At 40.6% G+C, this 16,570-nt stretch overlaps 1 protein-coding gene and 1 pseudogene across 1 annotated transcript in view; one reads left to right on the top strand and one right to left on the bottom strand.

Moving 5' to 3' along the window:
• The window catches only part of LOC111339519 (uncharacterized), a 16,805-nt gene extending 7,603 nt beyond the window's left edge, over positions 1 to 9,202 (bottom strand). The window contains exons 1-9 of the mRNA XM_022946195.2: positions 8,740 to 9,202; positions 5,452 to 6,594; positions 5,229 to 5,264; positions 4,981 to 5,090; positions 4,607 to 4,665; positions 3,682 to 3,857; positions 3,229 to 3,330; positions 2,407 to 2,513; positions 349 to 2,067 (exon numbers count right to left, since the gene is read on the bottom strand). Of these exons, the coding sequence (XP_022801930.2) occupies positions 349 to 2,067; positions 2,407 to 2,513; positions 3,229 to 3,330; positions 3,682 to 3,857; positions 4,607 to 4,665; positions 4,981 to 5,090; positions 5,229 to 5,264; positions 5,452 to 6,594; positions 8,740 to 8,848 (3,561 nt within the window). The 5' untranslated portion in view covers positions 8,849 to 9,202. The remainder of the gene's footprint in view (positions 1 to 348; positions 2,068 to 2,406; positions 2,514 to 3,228; positions 3,331 to 3,681; positions 3,858 to 4,606; positions 4,666 to 4,980; positions 5,091 to 5,228; positions 5,265 to 5,451; positions 6,595 to 8,739) is intronic.
• A 545-nt stretch (positions 9,203 to 9,747) lies between these two features.
• LOC148716227 (E3 ubiquitin-protein ligase TRIM45-like) lies at positions 9,748 to 13,851 on the top strand (annotated as a pseudogene).
• Positions 13,852 to 16,570: the final 2,719 nt, after the last annotated feature.

Here is a 16,570-nt window from a genome sequence, read left to right as displayed (position 1 = left end):
TTCGAATTTTGCGCTTAGATGCTCTACCACTGAGCGACAAAACCTCTGTGGTGAGCTAGACCACAAAGATGTTCAGCACCGTTCGAAGCGTCATATGCGTTTAAAAAGGGGAAAATGGGAGATATTGAGCTCGGTAATGAAATACGTCTTCGTCTTGCGATGAGTAATCAAATCTTAGACCTTTAGATTCCGCGCTCTGATACTTTATATATACTACTGAGCGACTGAAACTCTATAGTAAAGCTAGGCCATTACCTATGTCTCATTCACCGACATTGACCTAAGGCCGATAGAACAGTTTCGATGCTCGAGTTAATTTGATCACTGTTAATTACAGGTTATTGTTACCTTTAGATCTTTCTCAGTTATCCCCGCTTTGCTCAATCGCGTAAACTTTTGCAGCTGTTGAAGGATCCCCACAGACAACAAAATATCTCCGCCAAACATCGGAACGACATGTTCTTCCTTTTTACCAGTTCCAAGAGGAACCACCGAATCATGTGTTTTGAAGTGAGGAGCGGGACCAGATATATCTTGGAGCTTTTTCGATAAATCGTCCTTAGACCCAACTTTCTTTTGTCCCGTGTGCACGGGGACGTCCTTTTCCTTAGAAATTGGGCGGGTCATCGGGGCTTTATTTGTGACCTTGTTGGTGGGCTGTACAAGACGAACACGAGGCGTTGTTGGGATGATTTGAATATTTTTCGTTAGGATTTGGTTTGTTTTAAGCTTAGTTCTCGATTCAGAAGATGGTTTCATAGAATTTATTGAGTTTTGTGAAGATTGCACCGCTGGGCTTTGAATTGGATTTGCTAGGTTTGGCCAACGCTCCACTGGTGTAGGCTGTCCACCCGCACCAATTCCAGGCTGTGTTCCGTATCCCAGACCATTTATGACTTGACTTCTACTGTTGGGCGCAGCCACGTTTACCGGCTGTTGGCCTGCGGGCGAGCGGCCCATCCCGAGTGATTGGTGGTATACATTCTGCCGCATGTAGCCTCTTTGATAAGGATTTAAAGCGGCCTGGTTTGGTGGACTTTGATAGGAGTGTTGCTGAGGTTGAAAGTAATTTCTTGGTTGTTGATAACTTGTACTGGGAATACCTCTTTGATTAGCGAGGTAGTTTAGTTGCGAGGGATTTTGATGGGAAGTATACCAAAGAGTATTTTGTCTTTTTGTTCGGTTACCACTTGCTTCACTTTCTCGTTTTCGTCTCCCGATGTCGAGTTGATCACTTAAATAGCTCGGAGGAGAGTAACCTCGTCCCCAGTTTCCTTGAGCTCGGTTGTTCTGCCAGGCTTGGCTACCTAACCAGCGGTAAGGATTCAGTGCATGAGCGTAACCGGGGGCAACTTGTGGATTTGAAGACTGATGAAGTTGCGACCTTTGTAAAGGGCTTTGTAACGATGGTGGGTTGTTAGGTTGTAGTCTATTCAAGCCCAAATTAATTTGTCTCTGACCATTCGAATACTGCACTTGAGATCTAGAAACAGCATTAGTTTGAATTCCAGGTGCACCGAAGACCCTCTGTTGTGGAACAACTGAGATCCGAGTAGGTATTCTGTTAACTTCCACAGGAATACCAGCCTTATTTCCGATGGACTGCGAGTTTACCGCTGGAGTTGATTGCAAATGAACACTAGCTGTCGGGAAATTTAAACTCTTTCCTTTGGAATCTGGATTTTTGCCGTTAAGCTTTGTTTTCAAATCAGAAAACCACACAGCATTGTCGTTTTTAGTCTTTTCCGTGGTGCCAACGGTTGGTAAAATTTCTGGTGTCCGTCTCGGAATCTCAGTCACGGGAACGTTTTTTGGAACTTCCTTATCAGACGAATTTTTCGCGTGAGGTTTGACAAAAGTTACCTTGTCGTGCACTTTAGAGGTTGACTTTCCTTTGCCCCTCTTAGCAGCCCGGATATTCTTCTGCTGATCGGACAGTACTTGGTTGTAAATCTCCTCACGGTAAGTATCTGTGAACACCAGTTTCTCTAAGCCGGCTATAACTTCACTCGCAGTGATTGGAGTAAAAGGTTCCTTATTTTCTGCTCTGGTGGCCAGATCTTTACTCTGTCATGGGGAGAATTCGTCGGAAGTTCACCATTTTTTTCTTATGTAATATCGGGGATGTATAAGGAACTGATCATTATTTATCACCGGGGGCCTCAGGGAGGGAGAGGGGGGGTCGTCAGACTTTGATTGTGTCATAATACAATTTTACTTGTTCCCCTTCTCCCTTATGTTGTGGGGTATTCTAACAATACCCCTTCATTGGCATTCAATTCTTTATAGTTTTCCCACGACTGGTCCTCCTAATCCGTTCCCCTTGGTAATCACGTGATACCCAGAATCCTCCAAACAGGTCCTTAAGTCAAATAATCGAGGAAATAGCCTTGCAATGATACTTACCTGTTTATGAAGATTTTTATATGCGGGGGTGACGCATTCGCTAAAGTTTGGTTCATGCCAGGTCGCGTTGGAGATTTCACTTCCAGCACAAAACCTTCTTGTTTGACCTAACAGTGAATTAAAAGGTAGATGTTTTAACTAATAGATCATTATAAATAGATAACTGCATGGGTAAAGAATCTGTTGAACGTGGGGTATAATGGCTCTGATATCCACATCCACATACGCCATTTTAGTCCACTATGTAACTTATTTGCAAGAATCATGCTTGCCTCTACTTTGCAGTGGATAAGTCCCCTAATGGCGTCTTAGCAATCAAAAGTAAACCAGCTTGTCTGAGTTGTCTCATCACTATCAACTCAGGGATGAGGCTAGGTGGTGTGAGCCCTGAGAGTCTGTTTATGATTACCCTGGCCTTGAATCAGTAGGAGATCGAAAGATCAGAGAAATGTTTAAATTCATTTCGCTTGAACTGCGCATTAGAGTGCTTTTCAATCAAGTGTCGTAAAACCAAGACCGAAGCAATCGAAACGGCCAATCAAAAGAAAGGAAAATCTATAGAAGAGCCAATGAGAACTAAAAAAACAACAACAACAACAACAACCAAACTATCTAAAGCGCGGGAAAACGCGGGCGACTAAGTCGTGATTGGGGTAAGTTTGGTATCTGATTGGTTGGGAGTGGCGCCAGTATCCTGGACCAATCACAGAGCAAAGTTAAGCAAAGCCAATTAAATTTCGGATAACTCTCAACACTCCATTGAAAATGGCTCTAATAGAAATGAAGATAGTTTCGTATGGCGATGAAGAATGAATTCGTCACCTTGAGCTTTTCGGGGACATGTCTGGTTGTCTGTAGTGTTGAACATCATCAATCTCCAGTTGATGTCATAATCGTACACAGCACTGCATACCAAATTAACTCCTGAGGAATAGAGAGAGATCAGACAGAGTGTGAAAGAGAGAGTGAGAAATTATAAATGGAAGCCATTAGATGAGAAATAACTTCAAAATCAAACCTTGATTTCTCCAGTTTAATCAACAGGGGCCTTGAGTTGGGTTTGTCCAGGCTGTTGCATTTTCGAGAAATTTTCGTTCAAATATGAGGAAAATATGGAATTAAGGTTAAGCCAATCGGAGGATAGCGCTCGTACCCCAAGCGCACAGAAGAGTATATGTCATTGCGATGTCAGAGAGATGCATCAATTTGAAAGAGACGATTCATTCGCCTGCACATTCTGGAAAAGGACTCTTTTAATTTCGCCGCTTTGCTTACCGGTGGAGGTGATGAAACGAAAACTTGTATCGCTGACGGAGAAGCTTAACGGTGTTCCATCAATGGAGGATTTTAGCTGACCAGATTTGACTGCAGCCACTAAAGGAGTGAGTACTTCTGATGCTGTCGATTTTTCTGATGCTGTCAATTTAAGATTTGACATCACTGGGTTAGACCTGACGACGAAAAAAAAGTAGTGTTGTCAGTTTGGACGATTACCTTTCCGAAAAAAATAAAAACAAGAATACAATTTCTGATATAGTCGCAAACCATATTAGTAATCTGTAACTCTTTAAATGGAGTTATGTTAGATTAAAAAAAATTGGGATTTTCTCAAGAGTTCTCGCGATAAAGCAGGTATAGAGTCTTCCACAGATCCATCAACCTTTGATTTTGCTATTTGCTGTGAAGGACACAATCGGCTGTCTAACAAATGGTGTGGGCTTCGATAAATTTTCGAAAAAAAACAGCTGAATATGTCGATTGACTCTCTAGGCAATAGCTAGGAATCTGTTTGACTGTATTTCCTAAAATTAAGATAACTGAGGTGATGTGATGAGCTACCACAGTTTCGGCTTTCGTATTTTTCACCTTTTTTTCCTCCCATGGAAAATGCCAAGAAATCGGTCGCCATTTCCATTATTATAGGAGAGGTTTAAAGGAAAGAAAAGAAGCTCTCACCATCTGCGTTCAATCGATTTTCACTTAAGAGAAAATAATTGCATCAACTGTAAACAATATTTTTTTGCTATCTCTCTTTTTAGCCTATTCTTGTTATTTGCTTAAACATCTTACCTGAAACTCCATGATGTAACCTAATCCGGCAATAACAGCAAGATATGACGCAATTATAGACCAATCAGAGTGTTGCAGTTCTCTGTTATCAAGTGAACAATTTTTACTTTGAATAAAGACCATTACTTACTGGAAAGAAATAACTTCTGCTGTTTTGTATGATGGTACGTTGACAAAAACAGACGAAACCTGTCAAATTGAACAGAACAACAAAATAGTCGGTTGTAGTACTCGCACACCTTTGGAATTCACAAATGTTGCCAACTCAGTCACATCATAACCCGGGTTCATTTACTCCTTTCTTTTTATTCTCTTTCTTTTGGTTTGTTTTGTCTTGTTCTGCCTTTTCATCATAATTTATTTGGTTGTTTTTACGTCGCACAGAGATATTTGTCGTTAACTACGGTTGATATTACTTTGCAGCTTGGCACGTTTTGCTGACAACCACCTTACCAACTTACCAACTAGCATAATTCAGACATTAAAATTATTTTTCGGTCTTACCGCAACTTGAAGCTTTTCTGCCAGGTTAAGAAATTCAAGAGATTCTATGTCTTTCAGCCGATCTGAGAATACTTGATCTGTGAGTGTTAAAAACACCTTGTACACTTTCCCTGTGGAGAAAAAGTGACTGTCTCTAACGTTTCTGATGCCGATAAGAAATACAACGATGGATAACGTATTGATATTGCGGGTGGAAGGTCAAAGATCTTTGTGTCTAACTGAAGATTTTCGTAAAATAGTTCACCTACCTGAAGGTACTTTACTTCCTGGAATGCCTTGCCTTTCTGAAAAATCAACAAATGCACAAAGCACTGACTTATTGAAGAGTAAATATCTTTCTGAGGTGTACTTCATCAATTGTAAAGTTAGAACCATTATCTGTACCGCGTATTCAACCCAACCGAAAGCTACGGCAATACTTGACTGCAGCAAAAACGACAGAAGTAAAATTTCTGATAGGAAAGTACTTACTTTCGTTTCCAGGATTAGTAGGTTTTCCCGTGAGGAGTGTAAGCTGGGATTGAATACCTTTCGATGGCTTTCTAACGGTAATACACTTGTCAAAACATGATACCGAGTAACAGTGATCGCCAAGTAACCAAGCCACCTGACAACTTTGACTTGCGCAGCACTTTTGAATGCAAGAGTGCATGTCTTTTGCTCCAGGAAGCAGTTCAAATTTTCCCGCCTTGTATCCGCCTTTCAAACTAACGCCACTAAAAATCGCACCGTGCAGGCATAAGCCTCCATTTATAGTTGAGGTTTTCTTTTTAACTCTCTTCTCTCTCATTTTTTCTTCGTCTGCCCCGTTCGTTGAACGTGTTACGAACGCTAACTGCGGGTCCAGTTTCGACTCGTGCGCGGGAATTATCTTACAAAGTTCAGGTTTATAACAGCGCAATGTATAACAATGACTGTTCAACAACAACGAAACATCGCAAGTTTTCTGCTCGCAACAATGTTTGACACACACATTAATGTCAGGTACTTGTCCGTAATCTGAAAAATCTCCTGACTTAAGCCCTGAGCGAAGAGTAACTTTGTGAAGGATTCTCCTTGCTCGACAGCTGTTAGGCTTTGAAGCATCAATGTTTCCGTCCTTTGGAAGTTTTGATTCCAGTCGCACAACCGTTTTTGTTGGAAATGAATCTTGCAGTTCGAATTCTGTTTCTTTTTCTTTGCTTTGGTATGATTTTACTACATCACTCTCATACTTGTTTTTGATTATTTTTGATACTCTTAGCTTGTGAGAATTATGCTTTGTAAAACTACTGTTATTTTCACCCTCACTCTTTTTGTTTCTGTCCTTTCCTTGAAAAGTGTCCAACAAAGACCTTGTTATCAAGGTAACCGCAACATTATGGCGAGAAAAGTTTTCATTTTTCAGTCGGCACATTTTTTCACTTTGGCACTCAACGTTGTAGCAAAAATCGTCCACAGAGAAGGCAAGGTCACAGTTCCGTTGCTGGCAACACAGCTGACCACAATGATTGACGTCCTTGACTCGACCCAGTTTCCAAAACACTCCCGAGGCACTACCAGCACGCAATGTTACATTGAACTTTGGAAGGTTTGGCTGGCAGGTGTGCGCCTGCGTTGCAGGGAAGGCACTCTCTGTAAGCAAAATATAAGAAAGTATATGTTGACTCAGTAAAGACCTATGTGGTTTTAATTTGATTAAATCAGGTGCAACTGATTTACAAGGAGTGATTGATTTACACACGCGAGTGATCGAGACGTCGTGCGTGCACGTCTCGAGATCTTTCCCAAGGAGCACTTCTTCTCGAGTGTCGTTTATCTCTCGCGCATGGTTCTTGCGTTCCTGCCAAATGCATGCTACCCAGTTTAATTTTGGATAAGAGTCTTGGTAATGGAAAGAAGAGCATGTATAAGTATCATTTCGGTAAACAGCTAATATCACAACCAATTTAGCAGTGTATCGGTTGCCCAAAACCTAAAAACATGAGTAAATCACATCAATCTGGAATCCACCAGAGCGCTTAGACACGCGTGAAACTTCGAAGACTTGCGTGAATTTGTCGATGCGTGGGTGGGTTCGTGCAAATCATTTAACTAGTTGGAAATTTTAACCAAGTGAGCTGCACTGCGTACAACGAAACAAATATTTGTTATTTGATTTACAGCGTTCCAAGCAACCAGTTAAATTGTAAAATGTTAAACAGTGACACCACCTAACGCCTGAAGTATTTTAATTTCTCCCAATTCTCGGCTCTTACAAATAAGACGTTTTTTGTTTTCATTACACTAATTATGTCATTGTGGTATTTTTGTAAAATTTGCGGAAGTAAAAATATTTTGATTTTTTTTTTCTTTTAAGTACTTTCATAATGAATAACGACTTCTTTTAGCCTAGAGTTACTACCTCAAACTCTGTCGCAGAACAGCGCAAGACACTTTGTAGTTTGAAAGGATTTAACTTGGAACTACAGGTTCTTAAACCTGTGCCAAGTGACCCATTAAGGATACTGCCAAATTTGACAGTTATGTCATCGTACATTATACAAACACAAAAAACCATGGTCTGAAAGGCCTTGTTGGATAAAATATGATGGGCTTTGAGAAAGTTTTGCGTGGAGGCTGTATCAAAGTTAGAAATTCTGATCAAGGATTTCGTTGAAGATTCCTTTCAAGTTACAATTTGCATAAACCTTTCAATTTTGAAACAATTAAACTTGCAGTGAAGACTATACGATAAGTGATTCTGTAGAGATGATTCGTACGAAATTAAAGAAACCAGTTTTTTTTCCATTTGTAAAACGTTTCACCTTGAATACTTTCGATCGAGAGCCATACGATTGGTTCCTTTTTTGTTACATACGTTCTGTATTTAACTTAAACCACAATGTTTACATTTTCAAGAGCCTTTGAAAGTTTTTGTTTAAATAGAGTCATGTTTCATTATATTTAAATCTACAAATGGTCGTAAAATGTCATCGTCGCTGTCAGTTTTCCTGTCTAATTCACACCACGAATTCATTCTTTCAAAATTAGTGAAACGGGTATCTGCATTGAAAGGGTCTAATTTGTTTATGGTTCACTTAAAAGTACCTGGTACCTGTTCAAAGATGTCAGAAAACACAGAAACGCCACTTCAACGTCTATTCGTACGTGAGCTGAATCAAAAATCGAAAGGTCATATCGGGGTTAAGCAACTATAGCAAACGTTAATGTTGATAAAAGGAAAGCGTGGGATAGCAGTTTTATTGTTTTAAGTTCCAGGATCACCTATTGATCACTGATTCATCCCGTAGGCGGCAACAATATCGTTGCCTAGCGAATGAGTGAATACTGATGGTTGAAGACTGACAGGGCTACTTTCAAAGTTGCAACTTTTATATTTCAAACGTTTCAAATCATCGAGGCCCCAAGGCAGTCATTTCAGAGGGAAAGAAAGTAAGGAAAATGAACTTGTATTTGTTTTCATTTCATGAGACGACTTCCAGTTACGATTTCGTTTTTTAGTAAAACTCAAACCATGAACACGTGCAAAAACGCCAAAGGCTAAAATACTTATACGTGAAAATATATGTTTTGCGTGCTCCTGATATTTCGAATAAAGTCTTCAAAGTGGTTAATTCTGCCTGTAATAAAAAGGCAAAATGTTTTCGAATTTCCCGATTCACCAAATCAAAACACGCCCATTCGGAGATGGTTTTGACAACACGGAAAATAAAACCGTTTGTATCGTCAAAATTCCAAGTTTAACTCTATCGAAATGTTATAAAGTTGAAAAATTACCTGATAGAAAGCCAAGGAAACTGAGGAGGAAAAACAAACAGCCTGTTATGCTGGGGTCACTGCGAACAACAAGGGTCGAAAGTGCTGTACTGGCCCTCCTTCCAGGCATAGAGCAGAAAAACTGGACCGAAACCACTGCGAATCATGAAAGCTCTGTGGGACCAGTCGTATGATGTCCTACCGAAGGTCATTTGCGACGGCAGCTTCTTCACAGACCGAAGCAGCCATGAGGCAAAATTATCTTAGAAGTGAACCATTTTTCATAAGATTTTACGGCGCTTCTTCGATGGAGACCACTTCTACGCGAAGGATCATTAACCGACAAGCTCCATCGCTTTGCATTAAAAATTGATTGTATTCATTGAAGGAAAACGCTTATGATGTCATTCGCTAAACACGGTTATGAGAACGCGGGAAATCAACTTCTAACATTTTTTGCGGTGTATAAACAAAATGGGTTCCTTCGTAAGGTTTGTTTCATTCGCGTCTCCGTCAGATTTGACGTGAAATCGTGAGGACCACCTGTCATTTCCATGTCAAGTTGGTCAAATTGCTTTGGTCACGTTTAAGGCGAACCATAACCTCACCGTGTGTATCTCTGCGTGACGTTCTCCTTAAAAGACATTGTTAGTGCTTACCCAAGCTCGCTCGTGTTTCTTCGTCTGAGATGCGATCGACAAAGATCTGGGTACAACGTATTCGACAAATTTCTTGAAAGAAAATGTTATATTTTAATCATAATTTAAAGAGCTAAACCTTATGTTTATCTTTCTCTTAGGATCGCTATATGAGTTAAATGAAACAGGTTCGACAAAATCTTTGAAATGCAATTGTGTTTATTCGTCTCGTATTCGGTACTAAAAACAAAAATAATAAAACAAAAAAACTACAGTGCAAATTACTGATATTTCATTTCACAATCTGTTGGGCCGACTTTTAAAAACAAAGTTTAACCCTTATTCGTCTAAACCACATTCTAAAAAGTATTAAGTCAAGCAGAAAATATCACCAAAACCTTAAGATTATGCGAAATTGTCAAAAGGACTTACATTTAGCACTAACCTGAGTAAGAAATGACTAGTTAAAAAAATCATGACGAGGAGCTTTCAAAGTCTACTTATCATCAAAAACTGCGGTCAGAGTTTAAAAGTCAATCCCATAAGTTCTCAACATATATTTTTGATTCTCAAAGCTTTCAATTTAATTTAAAACTCCTTAACCTTGAACAATTTACAGATTTATAAAAATAGAGCTCTCATACAACAAATTAAGAATCTTTCAGATAAACAATCTAACGTTACAGAAGGTCAACTGAGTTTAAGAACGTAATTGGCTACAGGCAATCAGCTGAAACGGACTTTGTTCTGTTTTCTAAGAAACTGAAATGAACCCTTGATTCAATGTCGCACGTCACGTAAAAATATCGTTTGTACTTATTGTCGATACTGATGGCGTCTCTTTTGGTAAAGCTCATGAAACATGTTACTTGCTCGATTTGTCACGATACCTTCACCGAACCCAAAACCATATCATGTCTTCACACGTTTTGCTGTGAGTGCTTAAAGAGACATGCAATAATGAGCCAGAGACAAGGGAAATTCCGATGCCCTGAGTGTCAAGCAGAAATCGATTTACCAGAAGGAAATCGCTTCGATCGTTTGCCCAACAGCTTTTTTCACAGAACTTTGCTTGGTGACCTTGAAGCAGAAGATCGCGGAGCTGTGCCGAGGCTGCAATAGGAGATTTGCTTGCAACACGAAGAGGAAAGAGTACGATATTTCTGTTACCGGTGTGAGGTGTGTATTTGTCCAATTTGCGTGACCGGAAACCACCGTGGCCATAAGTTCGAAATACTTGAAAAAGTAGTAAACAAGGAAAAGAAGTACATCATGCTCAATGTTCTGTCCATCAAGGAAAAGGCAAACTTATTTCGAGAAGAGATTAAAAAACTGGACGAAGAATCTGAGTTTGTTGAAATATTGATCGAAATGGCTAAAGAAGAAGTGTCTTGGGCAGCTGCAAACGTGATCGCTAAGACGCGACAGCAAGAAAAACAACTGTTAGAGTCCCTAGAAATGACGCGTAGGAAGAGAATCAACCGAATTAAATCGGCTAAAAATAAAGTGGAATCTCTGGTGAAACACTTGAACGAAGCAGCTGAATCTGCCGAAAATCTGGTGTAGAGAAGCTCAACTGTGGATATCATAGAGAACAAAAATAGTTTGAGGCAGAAATTTGAAGAGCTTCGCGGAGTTGAAGTTCCAAAACATCGCCAGACTACATTTGTCAAGTTTTCCGCGGTACGCCATGACAACATTAAACTGGGTTCTATTCGAGTCTCCCAGAAACGGGCAATTGCGGCTAAATCAATTCTGGAAGGACTGGATCAAGCTTTCAAGGCTGGTGTACCAGTAGATTTTACGTTGTGCCCAAAGACATCAGGAGGAGAGATGAGTGACCAGGATGATCTTAAAGATCAAGTCCAATTGCTGATAAAACCCGCCAAAGATGTAACAAACGTGGCTGTCGAGGAAAAAGATGACGGAAATGTTAGGTTGATGTTTGCTCCCAAAGTACCTGAGGCCTACAATATTAAAGTGAACATTAATGGCAATACACTACCTACCTGTCCCATGACCGTGCAGGTCAAATAACGTGAACTTGTTGTGGTCGGTGAGTTGAATTTAAAGTTCTTTCCATGACGTACGTTTAAAGGATTATATGGAATTACTGTGAATACGAAAGGCGACATAGTTGTGACAGATAACGATGGCCACTGTGTTTATGTTTTTGATAAAGATGGTAACTGTTTGAGAGAAATTGGAAGCGAGGGTAGCAATTCAGAACATTATCAAGCTCGCTGGGAACATTTCGTTTTTAAATGACAACGAAGTCCTAATTGCAGAAAGCATCCATGAGAGAATGCAACGACTTCATTTTCAGACGGGAAGTGTGGTGAATAGTTTTGGAAGAGGCGGTGTAGAAAAAGGGGAATTAGGTACTCCAGTAGACATTGCTGTGGATGATGCAGAGCGCATTGTTGTAACTGAGCTTGACAATTGTAGGATACAGGTGACGTGAAAGGTGGGTGGGGACCATGGCCCAGGGAAAGTCAAGTGGCCACCCTTCTGTATTCCTTGCAGAGACATTTTTTTCGTATCTGATGGAGGCAATCATTGCATCAAAGCTTTTGATCAGTCAGGAACATTCATATACAAGTTTGGCAAACAAGGGAGTCAAGATGGACAATGTGACTGTCCACATTGTTTGCTTGTGGACAACTCCGATAATGTCCTTGTATGTGACCGTAAAAATAATCGAGTTCAGCAGTTCTCTTTGAACGGTCGCTTCACAGGCAAAAGTATCACTCATTTATCAGCACCTTATGCGATAACAACAGCGCCAGATGGGCGTATCTTTGTGACCAGCATTATTCGGGCAGTGTTGATGACGCTTGACAAGTTGCCATCTATCCGTGGAGATCCCGTATGAACCGATACACGGTGAGAAAGCTGGGATTTTATAAAGTTCTCGGAGGCTATTCGGTTGTGGGTGAGAAGAAACCCAGTAGAGGCAGCGGGTCGAACAGAGCGCGAGCAAGAACCATCCGCGAAACGGTCTACACGCACGACCAGAGTTTACTTCTTACTATGACAGAAAAGTGGAAGCTAGCTATGGACAAGGGACAAATTGTTGGGGCTATTTTCATAGACTTCCAAAAAGCTTTTGACACTGTCTCACATGAGATCCTATCTTTCAAGCTCCATACAGTTGGTATCTCTGGCCCATTACATCAGTGGCTAATGAATTATCTATTTGATAGATATCAATACACAGAAATAAACAGCAAATGGTCGGCTCTTCTTCCTATTAAATTCGGTGTCCCTCAAGAATCCCCGCTCGGCCCAAGATTTATATACCATCTATACCAATGACCTTCCTAACCAAGTTAAAGACGGCTTGGCCATGATGTATGCTGACGATAATACACTTTATACGATTGGTTCAAGTATCGACCAAGTTATCTCATCCCTGAATGTTATGATGTCGCAGATATCTAAGTGGAGTTCTCTAAACAAATTGACTATTCACCCTTCAAAATCTGAAGCTATGATACTGGCAAAGTAACAGTTTATCGGCCCTTTCTAGCCTTTGCTCTGTGGCTCTGGTTTTGTGAAGTTTGTCACCTCTACAAGCTGTCGGGGTGTTACGATTGACAATGAACTCTCCTGGCACTTCCAAGTAGACATTGTTAAAGCTTCCTTTTCCAAAAAAGTTGGTGCTCTGAGAATAACGTCATATCTACCTAAGCTGACCCTAGAAGAAATATATTTTAAAACAATTATACCTAGCATTACCTATGGAATATCAGTGTGGGGTAATTGTTCCCAATCATCACTTAATAGTCTAGATCATATACATGCTCGTGCATGTCATATAATTAATCGTCTCCCTTCTTCACAAGAAAGTAGCTCATGTTTGCTCAGTGTAATTGGCTCCCTATTAGCTATTTATATAAAAGATGTATATTAATTAAGATGCATCAAATTTTTGTATGGACCGCTCCGAGCCAAATTCTGGACATGTTTTCAATTTCATCCTGATCAACAAGATTTTATAATCAATTTAATATTATTAGGGTAGAGTCTGAACTTGGAAGAAGTTCCCTCCAATATAGAGGCCCAAGTATATGGAACTTTATAAATAAAAAAGTTAAACTATGTAATGTTAGCAAAGAAGGGTTTAAAACAATACTTAGAAAGCACTCAAAAGACAATTTTAAATTCTCATTTAATAAGGAAGCTATTCTAATTTCAAATAAGAAAAACGACTTTATTTATCATCGATCTTACGGATTCTATAAGTCCACCATTTAGTTTATCTATTATTACTATCTATTATCTATTTTAACTTTTACCTATAGCAGCTTTCTTGTAATTAGGCGTGTGGTGTAACTGTGTTTGTGATTGTTTTAGTCTATGATATATTTTACATATTTTAGATAGTTTTACATAGCAGGTCCACATCAGCTGATAGCTGCCGATGCAACTATTACCTTGTAATTTTTGTAATTTTTAACCTGCTTTACCAAATAAAGAATTGATTGATTGATTGATTGATTGATCATACGCGACGCGAAGATTTGAGACCCCATAAGTTTGTGTATTGTGGCGAAGATCACCGACCGATTGAATGCACAAAGGTCACGAGCCTGTCAGATCGCGAACAAATTTTAATTGACAAGCAATTGTGTTTCAATTGTACACACAGAAACCATCCCGCATCAAATTATCCTGGCAGATCCGATTGTCAACGCTGTCACAAGCGCCATCACACGTCGATCTGTGACGCAGTACATCCCACTGGCGGCGTTAACAACTCGATGACATCTACAAGAGGGGTTGCCTTGACGACAAACCAAATCGGAGAGGGTCTGTTTCTTGTTATCGTAGTGGAAGTCAACGGAATAAAGTACCGAGCATTAATTGATCTGGAGCGGGTAGTTCATATGCATCGGCAAAGTTGATAGAGCTTCTCCGCTTAAAGCCCATTTCCACTCAAACAAGGTCAATCGACATGCTGATGTCAACCAAGGTCGCGACATTAGAAGAATACGACTTAAGCCTCCAATCTGTCAACCACCAATTTACGCTTCCTGTGAAAGCAACCAGAGTAAACAAGTCGCAACTGTTGTCAATTGACAATCCCAATTATCACAAACTATCGGCAAAAACCTACATCTGAGAGGCGTTTACGTTCACGACGAGGACACGAAAGCTACACTTCCAGTACACGTAGTCCTTGGTAGCGGCGAGTACGCCAGGATTAAAAACCGAAACAAAACCGCGGATCGGACAGGAAAATACGGTGGCTTGTTGGAGCCATCAGAAGTATTACCTTTTTTCTGACTGTGAATAACGGTAGATTGACAGTTATAAATGTCGATCGACACTTATAACTGTCCATCGACACTTATAACTGTCCATCGACACTTATAACTGTCCATCGGTACTTATAACTGTCGAGCGCCACTGCGCAAGGCGGTCTGCACAGACGGTGCACACGTGGCACAGTGTTTCATTCAAGACGACAAAGGGCAAGGTAAGGATTTGATCGACCTCTTTTAATCTTTATAATTAGGATATATCAACAAAGTTGAAATGGTAAATTGGCCACCGTAACGATAACAGAAGCTGACGTTTCGAGCGTTAGCCCTTCGTCGGAGCGAATAGAGGAATTGTGGGTTGCGCGTGCTTTTAAAGGCAAAAAATGGAGCTACGTTATTGGTGGGATCTTAATGGATCGTTTGGGTCCTTTCATTCACAACACTGATAAAATATCGGGACCCAAACGATCCATTAAGATCACCGATCACTTCACGTGCACCCCCGCCAATGTAATCTATTGCATAACTTGCACTTATTGCAAAAAGATATACATCGGCGAAACAGGCAGAAGACTAGGTGACCGATTCCGAGAACACCTTCGAGACGTGGAAAGAAATGACAGGGACACATCGAAACCAGTCGCTAAGCAATTTAATTTACCTAATCATTCTAAGCAACATATGGCAATCTGCGGTCTTTCCTTACACTTAGGTAGCACGGAAAGCCGTAAAAATCTTGAACAAAAGCTCATCTTTTAAACCGGCAGTCTAAATCCCACAGGGATCAACGAACGCTTTTCATTCCACTAATTTATTCGTGTTATTCTCGTTGCCATGTTAACACCAATAACGTAGCTACATTTTCTGCCTTTAAAAGCACTCACAACTCACTATACCATATAAAGGCTTACAATAGCACCATGACTGTCACGATGGCTTGATAAATTCACGTTTCCGACGATCTTTCCTTCCTCAACACTGAGAATTTTCCCATATTTATTTTACAAAAAGAAATTCATTACTCAATTCAACGCAAATGAAAAAAATGATAGATCACCGCGCTCGTTTTCGAGAAAATGGCGATTTACCTCTACGGCGAGGTCCAGCCGCAAGGAAAAAGCCACCATTTTTAATGCGCGCGCGCTAATCACGGGTGAAATTATGCGCAGTAGGGATGCACAATGCAATACTGGGGAATGACCTTAAGCACAGTTTATACTGTTTTCGTTCCCACTGCCTGCCATCTGGCTCTTCTTGCAGCTTGCCACTGGTCTCTTGCCAGTAGCGGCGCATTCCTGGCACACAGGATTCACGACCTTTTTGATAGCTTTTGTCTCTTCGTTGATTCTTGTCTCTGGCTCCAAAGCACCACACCAACAACAAATTTCTTAAAATTTTCGGCATGAGTAATAGAGCTTATCGACTGGGTCGGCGCATGAAACATCCTGCCTGACAACAAAGACGCCGCTTAACTCGTGATCCTCCGGAATTAATGGAGCCCCACAGCTTTATTGCAGCGCGTCGGCTATTTCACTGAGCTGCTCCATCTGTGCTGCTGTGGGCTTGGTGGCAGCAAATATGCTCCTCCATTTCTTGTAGTTGACACATTCGATTGCATCACGAACACTCTCCTTCTTCGTAAGGTGCTTCGACTTGTCGTCAACATTTGACTTTGCAGATGGGCGGTCAATCTTGCTGGTGTTTTTGCCAAACAAATCTTCAAAGGTTTTGTAATGTTCCTTTGAAGCATCTTTGTATTGTGGATCTGGAAGCCACATCATCTTCTTGAACGTGACTAGCGACGCTCTGGGAGATTTACACGTAACGCAACTTGGCAAATCCAATGCGGCACGAACCACATCGACACCAAACGAGCCTCCTTTAGCTGCCTGCATAAGCATGTCAAGTCCCTCCACGCTTTTGACCTGATGTATTGCTGAATTC

The sequence above is a fragment of the Stylophora pistillata genome, chromosome 14, assembly GCF_964205215.1.
Source record: "Stylophora pistillata chromosome 14, jaStyPist1.2, whole genome shotgun sequence".
Lineage (NCBI taxonomy): Eukaryota > Metazoa > Cnidaria > Anthozoa > Scleractinia > Pocilloporidae > Stylophora > Stylophora pistillata.
This window is presented reverse-complemented; position numbering and strand designations above follow the sequence as displayed.